Source organism: Panthera pardus, unplaced genomic scaffold, assembly GCF_024362965.1.
Source record: "Panthera pardus isolate Hobbes unplaced genomic scaffold, ASM2436296v1 HiC_scaffold_27, whole genome shotgun sequence".
In the NCBI taxonomy this organism is placed as follows: Eukaryota; Metazoa; Chordata; class Mammalia; order Carnivora; family Felidae; genus Panthera; species Panthera pardus.
The window spans coordinates 18,383,058-18,404,939 of record NW_026526843.1 but is presented as its reverse complement, the minus strand read 5'-3'; the positions used below and the strand labels follow the sequence as shown (position 1 = coordinate 18,404,939).

Below are 21,882 nucleotides of genomic sequence, written 5' to 3'. Positions count from 1 at the left end.
ATCCCATTCAGAAGCAGAGACAATGTCCCTTCCTGTCTATAGTCGCTTCTCTGTTCTCCGACCTGCGTGTTGTCCTGTCTCCAAAATGTCCAGAGAAGGACAGAAATTGTGTTCAATTTACCAGGAGAGTTATTTCTCCATGGTGGCTGTGCCCGAGAAGTCTATCCCATGTGTTTGACATGCATGCATCTTGCTAGGACATCCAGCAAACGCAGCTGGCTCCCCGAGACGATGCGCATACCCATATCCATACCGCTGCTCCCTATGACAGAAAGTGGGCAGTGCACCTTGCTGCCACCTGTGCGTTGTCTGCTAATTCTATTTGCAAATAAAATATTGCTTTTGATCGAGAGTTATAGCAAGTGTTTTAAAACTTAAGGTTTTTGGGGCACCTGGGTGGCTCAGTAGGTTAAGCATCCGACTTCGGCTCAGGTCATGATCTCGTGGTTAGTGAGTTGGAGCCCCACATCGGGCCCTGTGCTGACAACTTAGAGCCTGGAGACTGCCTTGGATTCTGTGTTTTCCTCCGTCTCTGCACCACCCCTGCTTGCACTCTGTCTCTCAAAAATGAATAAATGTTAAAACTTAAGGTTTTCTTTTTTATCGTGGTAAAATTTGCCATCTTAACCATTTTAAGCGCACAGCTCTGTGGCATTAGGTACGCTCACAGTACTGTGCAGCCATCCCCGCCATCCATCTCCAGAACTTGCTCATCATCCCAAACTGGAACTCCATCCCCATTAAACACTGACTTCTCCTTTTCTCTCCCCCAGGCACCCACCAGTCTGCTTTCTGTCTCTAAAAATCTGCCTACTCTTGGTGCCTCATAGAAGTGGCACTGCACAGCATTTGTCCTTATGTGTCTGGCTTCTTTCACTCAGAATAATGGTTGCAAGGCTCATTCATGTAGTAGCACATGTCCGAATTCTCTTCCTTTTTAAGACTAAATAATAATCCATAATATGGGCATATGGATTTGTTTTTCCATTCACCAGTTGATGGGCATTTGTGTTATTTCCACCTTGTGGCTACTATAAATAGTGCTGCTATGCACATTGGTGAACACATATCTGTTCAAGACCCCGCTTTCAATTCTTTGGGGTCTATACCTAGAAGTGGAATTGTTGGGTCAAATGGTGATTCTATGTTTAAAGTTTTAGGAACTGCCATCACGTTTTCCACAGTGGCTGCACCACTTTGCATTTCTACTGATAGTGCATATGATTTCCAATTTCTCCACGTCCTTGCCAATGCTTGCTATTTTCTCTTTTGTTTTGTTTTAAATAATAGCCACTCTAATAGGTGTCAACATTTTGTCTGTTTACATTTTCCACAGCTTGTTTCTGAAAGTGTTGCCTGATAGAGGGAAAGGGTCATGGAACTATTCCCACTTATCTGCACTCAGGGGTGGTTGGGGGCCTCCCACACCTTTCAAAGCTTTGTCACACGGAAAGAAATGATCATTGGTCAAAATTGTAAGTGAGGAGTCTACCTTCGTCTGCTGGCCTATGGAGTTGGCTGCTTTGGCAAACTCTCTTCTGGTGCCACCCGGCCATGGGCCTGCAAAAAAGAGTCTACGTCCCCACCACTATGCTCACGTTCTCTTCTCAAACATGGAGGATGGCCGAACGCAGCAGCATGCTACAGGGGGAAAAGCCGGGTGGAACCTGTGCCGGCAGCTTCAAACCTGAAGTCCGCCAAAGCAAAGCAAGACTTGGAATACTTTCTGCTGAAACAGGGCTACACATGTGTCAGGCCTTCAGGGCCACATTTAGGCCAACACTATATGATACTTTCCTAAAGTGCCCACTTCCCTTTTTCCTGCATACCTAGTTCCAACTCGCGACAGCCTCACTTGTTTCGATGGGAAGAACAACAACCAGACGGAGTAACGTGGAGAAAGCATCATTTGTCACCGTGGGCAAAATTAACGAGACCAAAGAGAAACCCAAACTTTTTCAATCCCATAGGAAAAAGCAGAATCTTTTTCTTTGAGGGGGAGGGATGGGAAGGGTTTTGCTTTAACCATAAAGTGTTCTACCATCTGCTGCCCCCTTCAAGCTCACCAGTAGCCAGGCCAGAGCACACAGATCTTCGAATTTGTCAACCCCCAAGGGACAGAAGAGGCTAAGAGTACAAATGGACTCAGGAGAGGTTTCCTAAATCTGTGCTATGCGGGCCCTCAATGGTGGCTGGGGGTGGGGGGGGATGTGGGAGGGAGGCGGAGGAATGCAGCAACATGGCGGGCTCTAGGTATCAGGGCCACAGCTGAATGGCGCAGGCCCCCCGTGACTTTCCAGCCTCCCTAGACAGTTTTTACATCTTATAATTTTTCATGTGGGGTCCATTGAAAGGTGCTCACCACACAAATTTATGTCTTCTTTTGCTCTTTGCAAACCTTCTTTTGCTTTACAGTGACAAATAGGTTTTGCTACACTTCGTTTTAAACGCCTCATTTTCAATACCCTGGCTTCAGCGAAGTTCACGGTTTCTCGTCAAGTATGTGAAGGCAAGAAGAACGAACAAACAAAAAACCCAAACAAACGTGACACAGGAGGTTTCTGAAACTGGTGGCCTTCTCGGCCTTCACAAGTCAATCACTAAGCAACTACAAAATTATACCTATCGATCTCTATGATTGAGGCGTCTGTACTGGGGGGGGGGTTTGCGCATCCCCACGATTTGGCTGTGGACCTCACTGAGTGATGGGTTGTGACTCCAGGTGCAAAGCAACGTACCCCCTGCCTCACTGCAACATGCCACCTCGTTCTTCAACTTCCAACAGAAAAAAAAAAGTTGACGTTTAAAGGGTTAGCACTTGACAAGCAGCACATTTTGAATTTCCACTTTTTAAAAAAGAGCCATCGCTTTGAGGTGGAGGGTCATTAATGATTCTCAGAAACCGGAAAAGAAACAGAAAGAAAAACCTGAGTCTTGGTAATATCAGTACCAAGTTCTGAGACTGCATTTCCCAAATTCAACACCCTTTGGAGTTTCGTTTCCTGGCAATTCAGAGTGGTTAAAACAAAACTTGGTCAACACGGAGGAACTAGCCCCTACATTTTCAAAAATGTATGTTACACTGTGTCTAATTATATTTCCTCCCAAAGCAGCTAAAAAAAGGTTTCCCCAAACGAAATAGCATGTTGTGGCCCAATTTAGGAAGAAAGGAAAAAGTAAGCCGTTACGTACAATCACTCTCACATACAAAATGAAGACGCTTATTCAGGAAAATGCTGCCCCATCTGGCAGAGAAGATATGTGCTGAGCTGGCCCCTGGCTCTAGTGCACTGGGAACCTGACTCACCTGCCCCGTCCTCCCCAGGGTGCTTAGAGCTTCCCCAGAGGCCTCCACTCTCGCATTTCAGCAGGAGTAACCTTTGAAATGAAGCTGTGATGCTTCGTGCCAGAATTAGTAAAAGACAAACGCAAAGAAACTTTTCTCATAATAGGGGAGCATGCTGCTCTCCCCCAACCCTTACCCTCAAGACAAGAGAATAATGAAGGGGAGCAGCGAAAGGACTCAAGAGCCCAAGGTCACAGGCCACCCCCGACCCCGACAATATGTGCTGTGTCTGATTCCAGGGGGATCAAGTGTGCCAGGCCAGAGAACGGCCACCTGGTTTTAAACGCTAACAGACAATTTGAGACTAGAAGAAGGCTCATGTCACCATCTCTCCTGACTCTCTCTTGTTTTTAAATTAAAATGGTTTTTAATTTTAAAGTTTTTTAATTCAAGTATCATTAACATACAGTGTTATATTAGTCTTAAGAGGACACTTATTGTGATGAGCACGGAGTTAATGTATAGAATTGTTGAATCATTACATGGTACATCTCTGAATCTTTCTCTAGTGAAAAATGGAGCCGATGTGACTTTGACAAGAATAGACAATTCTCTTGGTGTAGCCTGCTTTTATCATTTTGTTTTCCATGAGAGGTCATGGTGCAAATACAAAGATTTTAATTTGCAGTGCTAACTGAGACAGCAGTAATTAAAGGTTCTGCTCTACTGAGCAGGTGAGTACAGCCCTGGAAATTCAAACCAAAAGGAATCTTGAGTTTCTGCAAAGGTTCTTGTGGGAGGCTTTGGGAGCGGAGTGAGTGGTGGAGGGGAGGGGGGAGGAGAGCGGAGGAGGCATCCCTGAAGGTTCAGCATGGGTGCTCTGAGCACCGCCATCATCCATCTGGGGCCCTTAGCAAGCCTCCCCATCCCCCAATGCCAATGACTAAGTGGAAGCAGCGGTCCTGGCCCTCGCTCTCCCTGGCTCTCTGCTCTCCCACTCTCCCACTCTCACTCTCTGCTCTCCCTGCTGTTTGCTCTCTCTGCCTGTCAGCCACAGTCCTGGGGTTGGCCCATTTGTTACTCAGCATTCACTCACTGCACCACCCCCCCGCCCAAGGCCCCTAGCACTTCATTTTTTAGAAACTTATTTATTTAAATTCAAGTTAGTTAACATACAGTGTAATATTGGTTTCAGGAGTAGAACCCAGTGATTCATCTCTGACATGTGACACCCAGTGCTCATCCCAACAAGTGCCCTCCTCAATGGCCATCCCCCATTTAGCCCATCCCCCGCCCCGTCCCCTCCAGCTCATAGCACTTCTTCGGTCTGCACTGGGAGGGAGGAGCAGCCAACGTTCCCCCCTTCTCCCTGACCAGGAGTGCTCAGAAAGCTATGGCCTGACTCAGCCGCTCTGCTCCTTTCTGGTGTCACCGACCAGTGTTGTCCACCACTTGGCTTCTCTTCAGCCACCTCGCAAATGTCCTCCCTGACTAGTCCCCCCCAACCCCCCCCCCAAGAGCTGGTGAGGAACCTGGACACTGAGGCAGTCTAACCCATTCCACTGGGTTACTTACTGGTGTTCTAAGTTTCAGGAACTTTCCGGATGTGGTGGCAGCTAACATGTATGGAACGTTGTTGTGAGCCAGGCCCTATGCCAAGCACTTTTACCTCACTTCATTTAATCCTCCCAGTGACCCCCTTAGATAGGTATACTAGTATCTCCATTTTATAGATGGGGAGACTGAGGCCCGGAGAGGGAAAATAGCTTGCCAAACTAAAAAGTAGCAGAGCCGAGATTTGGACCCAAGTGTTCCAAAGCCTGGGCTCTCTTGAACCTGGTCTCAAGCCCAGTCCTGGGGCCTACACCCTGCCAAGGCCCTGGGGTCCCCTCCCCTGTGCTGTCTCCATCAGGCCCTGGGCAGTGGGAGTGCTGCACTTTAGAGGGCTCCGTTTGCCAAGGCCAAGAGGGACCTATGGCTGAGGGCAGTGAGAGGGCTTCCCCAAGGCCCCACTTTGGACCAAGCTGCCCAGATCCTCATTGCAGGCCCAGCCCCTCGAGGAGGGGAGATGGCGAGTTCTCTCAATTTGCCCACTGTCTCCGCAATTGCTGGGTGCTCATCGCTGCCTCAGCTAAGCGGATGGGAGGCTTATCACTAAAGGTAGAAAGTGTAGCAAACCCAGGAGGGGCCTCAACCAGCCTCCCTCCAGTCGGGCTGGACTCCCCTCGTACCCTTCTCAAAATCTGTCCAAACAATATCATGTGCCTCTTTGGTCTGTTTCTCCACAGCTGCCCCCTTCCCCTGTGCCTCAGCCTGCCTCAAGGATCAGATTTCAGGCCTTTTTGTTCTTATTCCAACTGGCCGCCATCCACATCCCTCCTCCCCAGGATGCTGCGCTCCCAGCTCTCCAAGCCATGTGCACCGAGGGCCCTCGAGCTGGGCCGCCTCCCGCCGCCCCCATCTCCTCAATGGACCTGTGTTCGTCTCTGAGCAAATGGAAGTTCCATTCACCCATGGTTGGTGGTAAAATTGAAGTTCTAACACTGATTTTTGCATGTATCTCCAATAAGTCTTCAGGGAGAAGGAGACCTAAATTACGGAAACAAAATTCATCTTGATTAAAAATGGAGAGACGTCACCCAGCCTTGGGAGTAGGGTGGGGAATACAGTGAGGAGATCTGGGGTCATTAAAATCCGACACAGAAGGGCTGGATGCCCCAATTCCAAAAAGTCACTCCCTTAGTAATTCCAAGCCCACATCCCTTAGCTGTAATTTCAAACCCCAAAAGCTCTGAAAGCCTATTTTATTTTGGTAAGTTGGGCATCAAAATTTATTTGGGGACAAAATTGATGTGGACTTAAATATTTGTATTTCTCTGCAAAAGTAATGAAATGCTGCCCCAGGTTCTATCGGAGGCTTGTGTGATATTTGGTATATGCACCACATGATCTTTCTATAGTCCCAAATGTCCTCAATTTGGAAACGCACCTGTCCTCAGAGGTGGTGGATCCCAGCCCAGCACGTACTGTGTGCCAGGCAGGGCTCTGGGCAATTTCAGCTTAGCGCTTCCTTTGTCTTCCAATGTCCTAAGGCTCAGAGCGACTAAATGACATTGCTCCCCACCTAGAGCTCAGTCAGTATCAGTGCCTAGACTTGAACCCCAGTGCCCTCGCTTCAGCTGCCATGCTAAACTGCCACCCTGGAGCCAGATGGCATTTGCCTTTTACCTTCAGTGCAAGCAAATTATCCACTGAAATTGGGTCGTTTACCTAACTGGTCAAGAGAAATTCTCAGAGCTGAGAAATATGAGCTCCTGTAGATGACTGGACATGGTTTTTCTGCTTACTCAAGAGTTGGTTTCTCACTTTTCATTTAGAAAGTACTCTTTTCAGAAACCAAAATCTGGATTCAAATGAAGGCCCAGTGCCTCTGTGGTAACCACGATCACATCTGGAAGTGCAACAAGGTAGTCTGTGTCACCACGTAGTAGGTGAAGAGTATTTTCTGAGGCTCAGTCTGGCCATCAGTGAAATTCGACCAGCTGGCCCTGCTGGAAGGAAGAAGCTTGTGCTCTTTTCTCTCCCCTGGAAGGGTGAGCAGGGCTGAGTTCTCAGGCCTCAGAGCAAATGCAAAAGGCCATGAGAAGGCATGGTGAGCTGTTGATGTGCTCAGCCTGGATGTCTACTCTGTGTTTTGGCTAGAAGAGTGCCATGGACAGAACCGGGAGCCAGGAGAGGGGTAGTGAGAAGGAGATCCCTGCCTGCCAGGCAAAGATGACCTTTTCCTTTTCCTTTTTTTTTTTCGTAGGAAGTGTATTCTGTTTTTTTTTTTTTAATTAAAAATTTGTTTAATGTTTATTTATTTTTTGAGGGACAGAGCACAAGTGGGGGAAGAGCAGAGAGACAGAGGAAGACACAGAATCTGAAGCAGGCTCCAGGCTCTGAGCTGTCAGCACAGAGCCTGACATGGGCCTTGAACTCACGAACTGCAAGATCATGACCTGAGCCGAAGTCGGACACTCAACCGACTGAGCCCCCCAGGCGCCCCTGTTTTTTTTTTAAGTTGATTCATTTGTGTGTGTGTGTGTGTGTGTGAGAGAGAGAGAGAGAGAGAGATAGAGAAAGCATGAGGACAAGTTGGGGAGGGGCAGAGAGACAAGGAGACAGAATCCCACACCGTCGGCGCAAAGCCTGATGCAGGGCTGGAACTCACGAACCTTGAGATCATGACCTGAGCCAAAACCAAGAGACTGACGCTTAACCGACTGAGCCACCCAGGTGACCCCCGCCTTTTCCCTTTTCCACCAGGCCTGGAGTTGTGTCAGTGGGGCAGAGCCTGGGACAGGGAGAACCCGCGAGGCTGTAGGCTGTCAATCTTGTGGTAGGCAGGGGGTCTGGAGAGAGCACTGCTCACATTTTGTCCTGACACATCTCAGCCCTCACCAAATGGATCTGGAGGCTCAAGGCCAGGAGTTAGTCATAGTGATAGCAAACCTTCCTTGGCAGGTACTTTGTGCTGGTAGGCCTTGTTCAAAACGCTTTAGACGTATTAATGCATTGAATCCTCAATCAACATGTCATAACCTATTGCCCATTTTGTAGAAGAGGCAACAGTTTGGAGGTTACAGCAGGATCAGAAGGCTCTGGAAGCAGTGCCCCATGCATGGGTTTACAAGTATGGGCTCTGTAGCCAGACTCCCTTCTCTGGCCCTAACTTCCTGTGTGGGCAATTCTAGTCACTTCTTTGTGCCTCAGTCTTTTTGGCTTTAAAGGGAATGATAACGGCCTCTATCTCTGATGACTAAAATGAGAAAAAGGCAGGTGAAGAGCTGAGTTGTATGCCTGGCCCGTGGGCACTGGCCAGCACTGGCAGCGAAGGCAGCTCTTGGCAGCAACAGCCTCCCATCCAGGGAGCCCAGGCTCCCCCCTCTGCTGGTGGCGATCACCTGAGCCCTTCCTAGCCTCAGGGAGCTTGGCTGCTGGTCTTTCCCCGGAGCACTTTCTCCAGCTCACCTAGGTAATCAGTTGGGTGTGATTTTAATGACACAGGTCATTAAGGATTCTCCCTCTGAGCCAGCTGATTGGGTTCTGAGGCCACATGGGCTACAAATGTACCCCACTGAAGAAAAACCCCAAACGGCTCACAGTGTTAGATGGTGATCGGTCTCCAGGCTGAGGACCTTGCCTGCTAGGGGGAGACTTCCAGCTCCACGAAGGCAGATGGCGGTAAGCCCGCCGCAGACTCAAACCCAAGTGCTCCCGAACTGCACATGAGGGCCTGTGGCTCGCCCTGGCCGCACCCACGGATGCTCTGTTTGCCGCACAAGTCCATCAGAGGACCAGTTCCCTGGTGTGGAGCTCTCTGCTTGCTTATGCTTCATGAGGCATGGAGGAAAAAGACTTGGTTTCTCTCCTCCGGGGGCTGCCCCAGTCACACTCATCCAGGGCCCTCAGAAAAGAGGTCAACCCTGACAGGTGCTTCCCTTGGGCCAGGTCGCCGGCCAAGCTCTCTTCCTTGGCTGTTTTAGAGAAGAGAGAGGCAGAGTGGGAGACAGAAGTACCAAGGCTGGTCCTGGAGGGGATGGTTCCTGAGCCTTAGGAGCTGTGGGGGTGGGGCAGGAGAAAGAAGGTGAGAAGGCACTGCCAGGCACAGGGGATGGTAGGAATAAAGCCGACTGCCAGCACTTCGAATGATAGAAGCAAAGTGCCAGACAGGGCCTGATGTGCACAGAGTCCAAGGAGATGGATGGAGCCAGGTTATGGGCCCCCGGAAACTTCTGGCCAAATGTGAAACATGATCAGGTCTCTGTTATGTCAGGTCTCTTGAAGGTAATGTTTTGAGTGATGGCTGGTTTATTGGGGAAAACCAACTTAAGAGTCAACTCTGAGTCCAGGCAAAGAATCAAGAGGACTTGAACTTGGGCAAGGCTGAGAGCAATGGAAAGGAGGGACCAAGATAGAAAGTGCTCTGGGTAGGCAGAAAGTGCTCTGGGTAGGCAGATATCTGACATGGTCCCCAGTGACCCCTGCCTCCTGGTATTCACACTTTCATGCTTGTGTCCAATGAACAGAATACAACAGAAGTGATGGGACATCACTTTCAAGACTATGTTCTAAAGACTGTAACCTCTGACCTGCTGGCAATCCCTCTGCCTGTCTTGCTGGCACATTCTGTCTTGCTTAGTCAGACAAAGCCGGCTGCCATGCTGTGAGATGCTCTATGAAGAGGCCCACGTGGCAAGGAACTAAGAGAGGCCTCTAACCAACAGCTCATGAGGAATGAGGCCTCAGTCCAAACACCTGCAAGGAACTGCTTCCAGCCAACCACCTCAGGAGTGAGCTTGGAAGCAAAAACCTTCCCGGTTGAGCTGGAGATGATGATAACCTTACAAGTGACTCAAGGCCAGAAGACCCAGCTAGGTGATGCCAAGACTCCTGGCCCATAGAAACCGTGAGGTAATACACTTGTGTTGTCTCAAGCAGAGGTCTTGGAGTCATTTGTTACACAGCAATAGATAACCAATGAGGGCAGGGGTCAGAGCAATGACATGGGGAAACTGTGATCAACACCCCTGGGCGGGCATCAGCTGAGCTCAGTGATTGATCATATTGTAGATGAGGGAGGGGGAGAAGTCACAGTGATTCTGAGAAGAGCACAGGCTCTGGACTAACACTTCCTGGTTCCCAGTTCCTGCTCTGTCCCCTGGCTATGTGACTCCGGGCAAGTCATTTCAACTCTCCGAGCCTCAGTTTCTTTGTAGAATGGAGATGGTAAGAGTAACTACTTTATTCGCATCTGTCCTTTTCATTTAGGGCCTGCCTCAGTGTCCAAGCCAGCACAGTGGTGAAGGGCACACTGGGGCTGCTCAGCAGAAGTTTGCTGTGGCACTTCTGGAAGGCTCAGCGTGCAGCCATATGCCAGCAGGGTAGGATTTACATGCCTTGGTGCAATTTCCTTGCGTCCTACGAAGGCTTCACTAGTCCTGTGTGAGGGAACACGCTACCTGGCCCGGTGCAGGGGAAGGCAGTTCTAGGCGATTCTGACTCATCTCCCCTGGTTCCTTCCCCTAACAGCACCTTCTGGGTGCACTTTTCCTCCCAGGGAAGTTAAGTGACTTGCACAGGAGCTAAAACCATAACCTCGGCCTCATGAACACTGCACCTCGACCACACAGAACTAGCTGCCTTCAATAGACTTCTCCAGAGTCAAGTCCAGTCTCAGAGAGGACTACGGCCAGATTTGCCTCCAGAGCCAAGTATCAATAGCACGAGACACGGTTCCTATGTCCAAAACAAAGGAACGCAACTGGACGCGAGACCGTCTTACCTGTCTGGGCAGAGAAGGCATGGAGTCCGGGGCCACTGGCCGCTGAAAGCGTGGGGGCGGCTGCTGCATCATTTGTTGCAGGAGGAGAGAGGAGTGGTCAGGCTGCTGCTGCAGCTGCAAGGTGGCAGTGGCGGTGGAGGAGGCGGTGGCAGAAGAGGCCGGGGTCGGCGTCGGCTGCTGCAGGTAGTGGAGCAGGGACGGCTGCCTCGAGGTGGCGGGCATGGAGGGCATCTTCTGGGGGCCCGGCTCAGAAACGAAATGTGACAGGGGCTTGGTGTTGCCAAAAGTGAACGGCTCCGGGGCTCCCGGGCTGGGGCTGGCCAGCCCCTGCTGCATGATCACGCTCAGGGTTTTGGGTGGGTTGGTGGCCATGGGCTTGAAGATGGTGTTTGCCGGCTGCTGCGAAGGCGGCTGCTGCTGCTGACTTAGCGGATTGCCGGAAGGGGTGAGGCTCCGGATCAGGGAGCACTGCGGAGTGAAGGACTGCTGCGGCAAGCCTGGGCTGGAGAGCTTCTCAGGGCGGTAGGGCGGGGATGGCCCCGGGTTGCTGGCGGGCAAAGCAGACATCAGGTGTCCCTGAGGACTTTTGATACTAGAGGACACCAGGTTGGCAAGGAGGGAGCTCTGTGGGCTGTACTGCGGCTGCTGATTGAGAGCCGGGCTGGGGAGCTTCTCGGGAGTGTAGAGCACGGGGGGCCCCAGGGCGGCACTGCTGCCGGATGCCATGCTGGCCAGTAAGGCGTTGGGGGAGCCTTGGAAAGTGCTCCCGGGCAGGTTGCCGGACGCCATACAGGACACCATGAGGCTCTGAGGGCTGAACGGCGGTGGCGGCGGGTGTGGCGACGGCACCGGGCGGTAAGACGGGGAGAGGCCTGGAGGAGGCAGGCCAGACCAACTGGGGTTGGGCCCTGGCTGCCTCGTAGCAGACCCCTGCTTGCTGGCTGCCAGCACCTTCAGCTGGTGGGCGTGATGCCACTGAGGCACTGGGAGTGGGGGCAGAGCGACAGGGAGCATCCCCTGGACCTGGCTCTTGGTCTGTGCTGCCGAAGAGCCCGGGGAGGCCACTTGCTTCCCACTGGCAGGAATCACATAGCTGAGCCCGGCCGGGGAGGGCGGGACTGGCAGTGGTGCGCCCGGGAGCTGGCCGCAGCTGGAAGCAAACTCCTTGCCGGAACCGAGGCTCTCCAAGTGTGGCATCTGAACCGAAGGCTTGGCACTGGCACCGAGGGTTGGCTGCGGGTGCTCTAACACCAGTGGTTCTTCTGGTTTGCTCCCCAGTATCTTCTCAAGATCTAGCTCATTCGGAGAAGGTTCTTGAATTTTTGTTAGCTCCTCCAGGAGATCTTGAAGTTCCTGGTCCACAGCTGGCATGCTGTTGGCTTTGTCATAGTAGGGACCGGAAGGCCCTTTCAGTCCCATTTCTGCAGCCGATGGCACTGCAAACGGTGAGCCCATTATGCTGCCATTCATGGGATTAGTTTCGAGTGGTAATGGATGGCCAGGTACTCCCATGGCGGCAGGGCTAGGGTTCATTGTCAATGGAGGCACCTGTAGCTCTGCACAGGGTGTGCTGTGATGGGCACCTGGGCCCATAGAAAGGGTAACGTCTTCAAGGCAAGGCCTCTTGATTTTATTAGGGTAACCTCCGTCAGCCATGCCTGGAAACTGGAAGCTATCTCCTTCCTGTCTCCTTTTAGTGGGTCCCTGTGGTGGAGAGAGAGAGTGAGAGGGAGAGAGAGAGAGAGACAGACAGACAGAGGGAGAGGGAGAGGGAGGGAGGAATTTTTATAAAGCCTTGGCACATGAAAGCTAATGAACAGGAAACTTGCAACATAAAACATCTCTCAGTTTCAAGACTTGTCAAAACTATACAATACAGCCTATTTTGGGGGACCATAATGCTTGCTTCTTTGTTGCTGTGTTTCATTTAAACTGTCTTGTTACACTTCAAATTAGGCATTATGCTGTCTGTATACTAAACACCGCAGAAAGTCCCACAAAGGATCTTCTGTGCCCACGTAAGGGAGAGCTCACCAAAACTATGCGGAAGTCACTAACTGAACTGAGCCGCCCCAGACAGGCACTGGAGGGCAAACTGGAAGTAGTTCAGATGCTCTCAATTCCTACCTGTGTACAGATATCCCCATTTTTAAAAAGGAAAAGCACAACATAGACAGGCAACTTTTAGGTTGCCTCCCCGTCTCGTTTAAATGCACTGGGCTGTGGTGACCAGACGGAACACAACAGAATCTTTAGAGGAATAAAGTAGATCTAGGTGTGTGCTTTGGGGCAACTGTCTGAGATGTACTGTCTAGGGGAAAACACAAGTGGCAGAACAGTCACTGAGGCATGGTTTCACTTATCTTTGCACGCGCGGACACACACAACACACACACACTGCTAGGTACATACAAAAATAACATGGAAGAACCTACATGCAACCATCGGGAGTAGGGATCTTTTGGGGAGATTGGCAAGTGCCTTTCTATTCTCTATGGTTTTCTATCACTTGTTTGTTTTTATTGAGAATGACTTACAACCGTCCCCCTCAAAGTACAGGAAAAGGCCCTGATCTGCAACCTGCACCTTGGGGGAGCTGTTCACCATTTATAAAAGCATAGCCTTTGGGAACAAAGCAGTTAGCGAGGCACTATTTCCTACTCGTTCAAGGCTTCATACAGTCATCTGTGGCTGTCATGTTAATGACCATGACCTGCAAGTAGAGGGGAAAGCAAGTGGGGTGGAGTGGAGGCATGTGTGAAAAGAGAAGGGCTTGGGAATTACCTACACGCCAACAGTGGAACACATATACAGGTGAACCTTGAAAAATGCTCTGTGGTCAAAAATCCGACTATAATTTTTGACGCCACTCAGAACTTAACTACAAATAGCCTACTGTTGACTGGAAGCCTTACAATAACATACAATCGACTAAGCACATATTTTGTATGTTATATGTATCATGTACTGTATTCTTACAACACAGTAGGCTAGAGAAAAGAAAATGTGATTAAGAAAATCATAAGGAAGAGAAAATGCATTTACGGCACTGGACTGTATTTATCGAAAAATATTTAAGCAGACCTGTGCAGTTCAAGCCTGTGTTTCCAGGCTCGACTGTATTTCTCTTGACATACTTTTTCATGTAAAGAAACCCTGTTTAGCTTTAGAAGTCTTCCTGGGACATTCGTTGCTGATCCTTTGATGTCCCTTCACGTCTGGCTCACTGGTGGGGCGGAGGGTCAATGTGTGTGGTAGCGCCACACCGGCCACGACTGTCATGACAGAGTGAACATCAAAAGAGGGATGCACATGTCACGTTTTGGTGTTCATCAGCTTCATTGAGAAACATCCACATTCCCAGGGCTTCCCACCACAGACGAACTGCTTCAGTCTCATCCAGAGCAGGGCCCGGGTATCTGAGTTTTCTCAAGGCTCCTGGGCCGATTCTAAATGCACAGCCAAGATGGGAACTACTGGCCCAGAGCGCGAGTGGAGGCAGTGTGGTGAAAGGTCCTGGTTCTGAGGCAGACACAAGCAGGTCTTGGCCTTGCCACTTAACCTCTCTGGACCCCGGTTTCTTCATTTGCAAAATGAGCCTTATTTTAGTTCTCATCTCATGATGCTACTCTGCCTATTGAGTACAATGAAGCAGATTCTGTGACACCTAGTAAATCCTCACTGACTGGTAGCTGGCGTTACCAAGGGCAGCCATGGAAGGGCCCTGGAAGTCCAACCTTATCCTAGGAAGAGACAGGGGCCCTGACCCCCAGGGAAGGGGAAGGACTTGCCCAGAGCTGCTCAGCTGGAGGGCAACAGGGCACAGGCCAATGCAGGGCCCCTCCATGACCACTGGGCAGCCTCACAACCCACCGCCTTAAACCGCCCTGGTGGCAGGACACTGTGTCACTTCTGCAGGAGGGGTTCCACCACCTGGAGTAACGGGACTTGGCTCCTTCTTTGCCTTTTCTCTGCAACCTGGACAGGGGCACTTTGAGGGGCCGCTCTGCCATCAAGTCCATTGGGGGTGAGGGCCACAGGGGAGGCAAAAATGCACTGGGCAGGGTAGAGAAGGTGTAAGAAGAGGCCTATCTGGTCATCTGCGTCTGCTCTTCCATCCAGGGGCAGTGGACTCTGTATTGGCCCGGAGCAGGTGCTCAGGAAATAGCAGCTGAATGAATCCATGGACAAATGAACCCAAATGCCCCGGGACACAGGCAGTTCTGCCGCATGCTTTCCCGGCCGTTCATTCCATCAGTCATGGGGCAGCCCACAAACAAGTCACTGAGTCCCAAACGAAAATTCCATTTTGTCTACATTCCCCCAAGGACTTGAAAGAATTCCCGTATATCAAAAATAGAAATGGATGACCGAGTACAGGTTTTATAGCAGACCCCTTGCGGGGAGTCTGAGCCGGCAATGGCTGGGCCCAGCGTGCTGTGGGTGGTATCCTGGACTGCACTACAGGTGTAATGACAGGGAAGCATATGTGGCACCAGACAGGGGAAGGAAGGGAGGGCGGGGGCTGTGAGTTGCAGCAGCCTGGAATCCCTGGCAGACTCTGTGGGTTCCCAGACCATTTCTTTAATTGTTAGTCTGCCGTTACCTCGTTGGAACCAAGGTAGCAGGACATGGGGAAGACCAGGCATGGCCACGGGATGCGACAGCTAATATTAGGAACCACTGGCAAGGGAAAGTGGTCTCTAACTCTCTGAAATGAGAGGGCACGTGCATGCAACTTTCCAGGCCCCCAACCCAATGGTCCCCACTCAGTCCCAATTCTGGAACCCAGCTGTCTCCTCAACAACAAAGCGGACCCCAGGATGCCCCTCCAGGGTGTTAGCTCGCTGCCGGTGAATCCAATTTGCTGGAGTGGGTGCCCCCCCTCGCTGCGCCAAGTTGGCAGCTGGACGCCTCACTGAACACTTTGGGAGGATGCCTAACCAGGGGCCACGTTGGCCTCGCTGTCCCTGGGAATGCAGTTGCGGGGGTTGGGGGGGGGGACATGCTGGCTGAGGTTACTGGTTCGGCAGGGCAGGCGGGAGCCTCTTTGGCGCTTCCCTTTTTCAATGGACGTTAAGGGAAACTTCGCTTTGTTAGAGGCCTCAGCTCTGCATTTCAGGTTTTATGCTGAGAGCTTTCAACAGCCAGCCTGAAGCACCCTGGCTGAATGGCCAGAACCCCAGCCAAGCGTGCACAAGGCCAAGGGAAGTGTTCACACAGAGGCACTCAGCCTCTTGACATCAGCATCTGCCTCCCCCAGGCACCGCCAAGGCTTGGAAGTCTGCTATCCAGTGACTTCTGCGCCTAGATACAGGCTTGCATGCATGCCTTCTCTTGTGCACCCCCGGGATTTGTTACTCATCTCAATTTCCAGCAGCCAGCTGGGCTTTCCTCCTTCCCCAGCGCCACACCGGCTCCTCTGCGGGTCACCTGGGCCAGTGGGTGCTGGGCTGAGGTCTGCCTGACTGGGCTGGTTGCTGCTGACTGAATCCCAAGGCCACCCTTGGGTGCACCCTTGTTGCAAGTGCAACAAAAGCTGCTACTCTGGAATGACTTCCCTCTCAACGTCATGTTATTGGTGGCAAGTCCCTCCCTAAGCTTCCAGAACCTTCTTAAACAAACCTTCCAGCTTTGCACGTGTCCTGTTTTCCAGTCTCTGGACTCTATGACAGCAAACTATTGGTTCCAGCTACCATCAGCCCCTCTTTCCTCAGGCCATGTATAGTGCATGATCCTGCCCACTTGCTGTGAGTTTTGTTTTTGTTTTTTTTTTTTTACAATAAGTAAATCAGAAAGAAAATAAATAAATCATTGGATGGTAGCAGGATTTCTAGAGACCACATCTCAACCTTCTCTTTTTACAGAAAACAGAATGAGATGTGATTTGCTTGTGGTGGACACAGCTAATTAGTAGATGATGGCAACACTAGACCCCAGGTGTCCCCACTCCCAGCCTGAGCCCTCACAGGCCCTTTGGTGGCAGGAGGTGGGGCAGGGAGGGGAAGTGAGGGAGGTTCCCTGGTGTCTTTTAGAAAGGAATGACCATCTCCATCCCCAAATGCCTGCAGAGTCCCATTTCATAGGCAGGCAGACACAGCCACCGATGGGTCCCCAAAACCTTATGAAAATTCACTAAACTGCATTTAAAAGCACGTGATGGCTTCCCCACCCCCTAAATAATGAGAAAAGAAAGGCAACCCTTCCGATAAGGGCCAAGTTCAGCTCTGAACTCAATATTATTTCTGGTTCTGTCTGGATAAAAAGAGCAAGGATTTCTTGGGAAAGGTCTAGATTATAAGAGTACAGTCCAGGCTCATAAAATGGGCATAAGAATAAAGAATATAATATATGTGTGTGTGTATACATTATAAATATATATGCATGTAAAATACATAAATATATTACGCTTCCCAAAGAAACCTGGCAGGCTGGTATGAACACTTAATTTTGGAAACTGTAGCTAGAGGTTTAACATGGACACGGTTCCTGTTGGGTAAGTTCATAGGAGGCCAAAAGCGTCTAGGAGAGATCAGTTCAGGGAGCCTCATTTCCCTCCGGAGGTCGCTGGGCACATGGGGCCTGAGCAAAATTGTCAAAAAGGTGTAAATGGCCTGTGGCTTATTAGTCTCCCCCTTTCTCCCCCACTGGTGCCTCCTCCAGGTCAGCTTAGGCCAGTCCGCTTGCCGGTTCTCTCAGTCTCTCTCCCAAGTACATCTGTACTCCATCAACATCTTTCTTCAGTACTGTTCCACATTCCCTGAGTTTCTGAGGGCCTGATGTTGCCTCACTAGATTGGATTTCAAGCCCTCGGAGACAAGTATGATCCCTAGTACGCTTGCTTGGAAGGAAGGAATAAAGGTATCATGCATGGTGGACGTAGCCTCAGAATAGGTAAGACAATGATGCATCAGGATTGGGTTTGCAGGAGCAGAGAGAAGATGGAAGGGAGGGAGGGAGGGAAAGAATATGCCCAGATATATACAGGGGATCAGATGAGTGTCTATGTGTACAGTATAAAGGCCGATATTGGGGCGTATATTCCATTTGCATGTTTGTTCTTCAGAAAAACCTCCTCATACACTGAAATGGACTTTCTTGTGGATCAAACAGGATTTTCAGCATTTCCAGAATTGTAAGACATGATGCTTTGGACAACCCCAGGGTAGCTGAGAATGGCAGAGAACCTGAAAGCCGATTGGCTACAAGAGGAGTCAGTTGGTCCCAAGCAGGAACCTCTGCTAGTAAGCGGTTTGGAGCAAGAGTCTGATGCTACACATAGGGGATTTATTGGTGCCCCTGGCTTGCCCTGATCCAGCAGAAAGTGCAGCCTCAGCACCCGATGCAGCCGGCGGCAGGCAGGGGTGCAGGACAGAGCCTTGAAGGAGGCACTGAAAGACCTGCATTGAAGTCCTACTCCTTCATTTGCTGTGTGACTGTGGGCCAGTCACCACCCCTCTCTGAGCCTCAGTATCTTCTTCTGTAAAATGGGCACTCAGCCTGCACTGTGTGCCACATGGCATCACTGAAGCATGCACACTGGGAGCAGTAATTGTTACTGATCTCATTCTCCAGGCCCTGGGTCCCCATTCCGCCCTACTGCCCTCCAGCCTCGGCCTTGGCTTGCCCTCTGAGAAAGAAGGACATGCCCACTAGGACTGGATAGAGGATTGGAGGGAGCAGAGGGACGTGAGCAGCCTAGACCTGACAGCCAGCAGTGCTGCCTCCTTCTGCGTGCCACCGCCCCATAGTCTGGGCACTGTCACACTGCCAGTGGCATTCTGCTACCCCAAACTGGGGACTTGTGGCTTTGGCAAGCATCCACCAGACCCATCTAAGCAGCAGCCCCAGCAAATGTAGAAATGAGCAGACCTGAGTGGGTAATTTTATAGAACTGCATTCTCCCTTTAGTGTAGACACACTAGTTGGAAGAAGAGTTGGCAAGTCTTAAGAACGGCCCCAAACTTATAGACACATACAGATCCAATGAGCTCATAATTCATATTGCCCCCCTCACCCCGAGAATTGAAATATTCTGTCACTGGACATGGGTTTCTGGAGCGCTACCCTTGCACTCCTAGCTTGCCAGAGCTTCCAGGCTCTTAGAGACAGGCTGGGGCCTCCCACTCATGTTAGGACTGGTGATGCCTGGAGCCAGGGACAGATGCGCCCATGGGCCAGCTTCTCTGACTCTCAGGTTGGTCTTTCTTCACAGGAAGAAACCCTGACCTCATTTCCTCTGAACACATTCCCATGTACCCTCAATGGTGGGATAAGGATGATCACTCTGGGGAGAAGAGAAAGATGGGGAGAAGAGAAAGTCTCAAACGGTTGGACGAATTTGGCGAGGCTGGCCTACAGATGAAGCAGGTACTGCGTGGGGCTGGAACAGAAACCGAAGGTCAAAGGCAAAAGGCCCTGCCTGAGTCCAGACAATCCCATCTGTGCAGGACCCAGGTTAACAAGCTTTATCTGCGTTTCACTGGAATTATGCTGATGAGCCCAGAATCATGCAAAGAAGGGGAACAGTGGAGGCGGAGCCAAGGTTGGAGGCCACACACCTGATGTTGGGAGGCTGCCAGGGCCGCTGGGCAGACCCGGGTCTCTATATGTGAAGAGGGCAGAGGAACATTCAGAGGTCATTTAAACTGAACCTCCTCACTTCCCTCTGGGCTGTGCTTCTAAAGACCCTGTGGTATGATCTCTCCTAGGTCTCTGCCCCACTCTGGGCTTCACTTTTCCTAGCTATAAAGTGAATGCCTCCCAGCTTTGGTAAGCTAATGCTGTGACTTTCTTCCTCTACTGCTCCTGTAGGGAAATGATGGATTCTCTTCTCTTTCACCCAAGGGGGCCTCTCTCCCTGGGGCGGGAGTAGGCCAAGGACGGCCCAATGGCCCACAAACGCCCTTTCCATGCACAGGAAGTGCACATTATTGCCAATTGCAGATACTCTTAAAGAAAGCACAACATCCCCCAACCCAGTGGGGGTCAAATTGTGGTCATCCCCGAATATCTCTATGTCTTTTTAATAAGGGATTACTTGAACGTGTGTGTGTGTGTGTGTGTGTGTGTGTGTGTAGACTAGCACTGTAGTCCTGAGAATAGCAGGTCTGCTCCAGTTGAATCGAGAAAGGTGGCCTACAATTTTGGTCAAATGAGCTGTGCTTACTTACACATTCTATTAGAATCCTACCAAGTCACCAGTCACCAGGAAGGCTGCCAGCTCCCCAACCAGCTCGAAGGGCATGTGAAAATCAGTGATGCTGTTTTAAAGCTTGTTCCTAGAGATCTATCCAGAAGGACAACTCGGCAATGTGTTATGTCAGTCATCTGGGCCTCTGTCCCCCCCCTGCCTGCCCTTAATTGCTTCAACCAGTCACTGGAGGCATTGTCCAACTGCAACTTTGGATATCTCCAGTTGGAATCCAGCACATAGGAAATGAACAAAACTGAAGGGAGGGTGAGTGAGCTCACAGAGAACACTATGCCAAAGGCACCACAGTGCTTCCAGTTTTCCAGAGGTCGTGAGCTCTTATATTTTGATGGCAAAGCCTCCTGGCAGGAGTCAGGCCTAGCTGCCAGGGAGTGCTTCTGTAACTGGGGCCTGGCATCCCCTCAGCCCTGTAGCTTCAGTCCAGCCTGGCTCACCTGTGGACTCTTAGGTATGGACAGTGTGAAATCATGGTCACAGAGCTGTCATTTCCTGAGGTCTAGGTCATCTCTTGGTCTACCTCATAGCCAAAAGAAATCTCTGTTGAATCCATGGAGGCAGCTCTTGAGAAAACACTCTTTGTCTAGAATGCTCGAGAGGTGGAAGGATTCAGAGGTGAGGAAAGAAAGTCCCCACCAGGAGGCTAGGCAGTTTTCATTGAAGCCAAACTTCCCTTCATCCAGAGGCTGACACCAATGGAAAACACCCTCAAGCAGTAACCCACAGACACCCTGTTGAGCCAGTGGGGTCTTGACACCTCTTATGCTGGCAGACTGTTGAGTCTGGTTGTCATGTTGCTAACATCTCTATGTTGCCCTGGGCTGTGGCTGACCCTGTCCACAGCTCTTCACATCTCTAACCAGAGCACATGCACAGGTGGTCTAGTGCTCAGAGCCACCCAGGAAGGTGGGGCGCAGCCACACTGGTAGCTCTGGACCCACTTGGTAGGCCCTGCATCCATACCACGAAGCCTCCAGTGAGGCCCCCGATTTGGCTGATGACCATACATTGGATGGGAAGCTCTTATCCCCCCTCCCTTGCTGTCTGGCTCCTGGCTCCCCAGGCCTTCCTTTCACAAGTGTCTCCATATTGGCTGGAACTCTGGATGTGGGTTCCATCAGGAAGTGGTTGTCTCCTTCCTGATGCTTATGAGATTAGGAGTGGGGTCAGCCGGGACGCCTCTGGTCTGGGCCCTGATGGGCTGAGTTCTGAGAGGGGGTGTTGGTGCATTTCAGGGACGTGACTTCTGGCACAGCTAAGCCAGGGTAACAACCAGCCACTGATAATCCAAGAACTGGAAACAAGTCCTGGGTCATTTGGCGCTGGAGCAGTTTGAGCTGTATGGAAATCATGCACCCCATTGGGTACTCATGGGTCTCTATTCAGATAACTCTAGAGACCTGTGCTTGTGTACAGGTGAGCACAGCAGCAATATGTCTCCTCATAGCAAGGCCCCATTGGATTGCTGTGGCTGAGTCAGGGCCACGGGGACAGTCCTGGTTTTGTGGGAGGCGCTCCTCCCCATTGCCGGGACACCAACTTGAGTAGTTTAGAAAACAGAATGGTTGCTTATTGTTCATCACCTTCTCTGTTTGCAGGAACAGATCTCTACATTGTGGGGACTGGCTGATGCTTATACAGTTTGGGGGGCTCTCTTCAGGGAAGAGAATATAACCTGAAAAGAACAAAATTAGGGGCATCTGGTGGCTCAGTCAGTAGAACGTGCGACTCTTGATCTTGGCGTTGTACATTTGACCCCACGTTGGGTGTAGAGATTACATGAAAAAAAAATCTTAAAATCTTAAAAAAAAAAAAAGAACAAAATTAAGTGCCAGGCCTTGGAAGGTTTGAAGGGCGAGTCTTAAAGCTTACGCACAATGTGACCTCACTTCTGCCTGCACCCCAACAATGGGCTAAGTCAAAAGGCAACAGGCTTTCAAACACGGCAGGGATTCCCTTGCCTGAGAAACCCAGCAGCTGTGTAGGTGGGAGAAGAATCCAGAGCCACCTGGTCAGTCTCGTGCATTCTGAAGGTCATATGCTCGGTGAATAAGCACA

The 21,882-nt window shown here is 50.8% G+C and overlaps 1 protein-coding gene across 5 annotated transcripts in view; it reads right to left on the bottom strand.

Moving 5' to 3' along the window:
* MAMLD1 (mastermind like domain containing 1) overlaps nucleotides 1–21,882 on the bottom strand; it is a 123,457-nt gene that overhangs the window by 27,521 nt on the left and 74,054 nt on the right. For all 5 annotated transcript variants that reach the window (XM_019435763.2, XM_019435765.2, XM_053892002.1 and 2 more), the window contains one exon: nucleotides 10,614–12,317. In XM_019435763.2, the coding sequence (XP_019291308.2) occupies nucleotides 10,614–12,317 (1,704 nt within the window). The remainder of the gene's footprint in view (nucleotides 1–10,613; nucleotides 12,318–21,882) is intronic.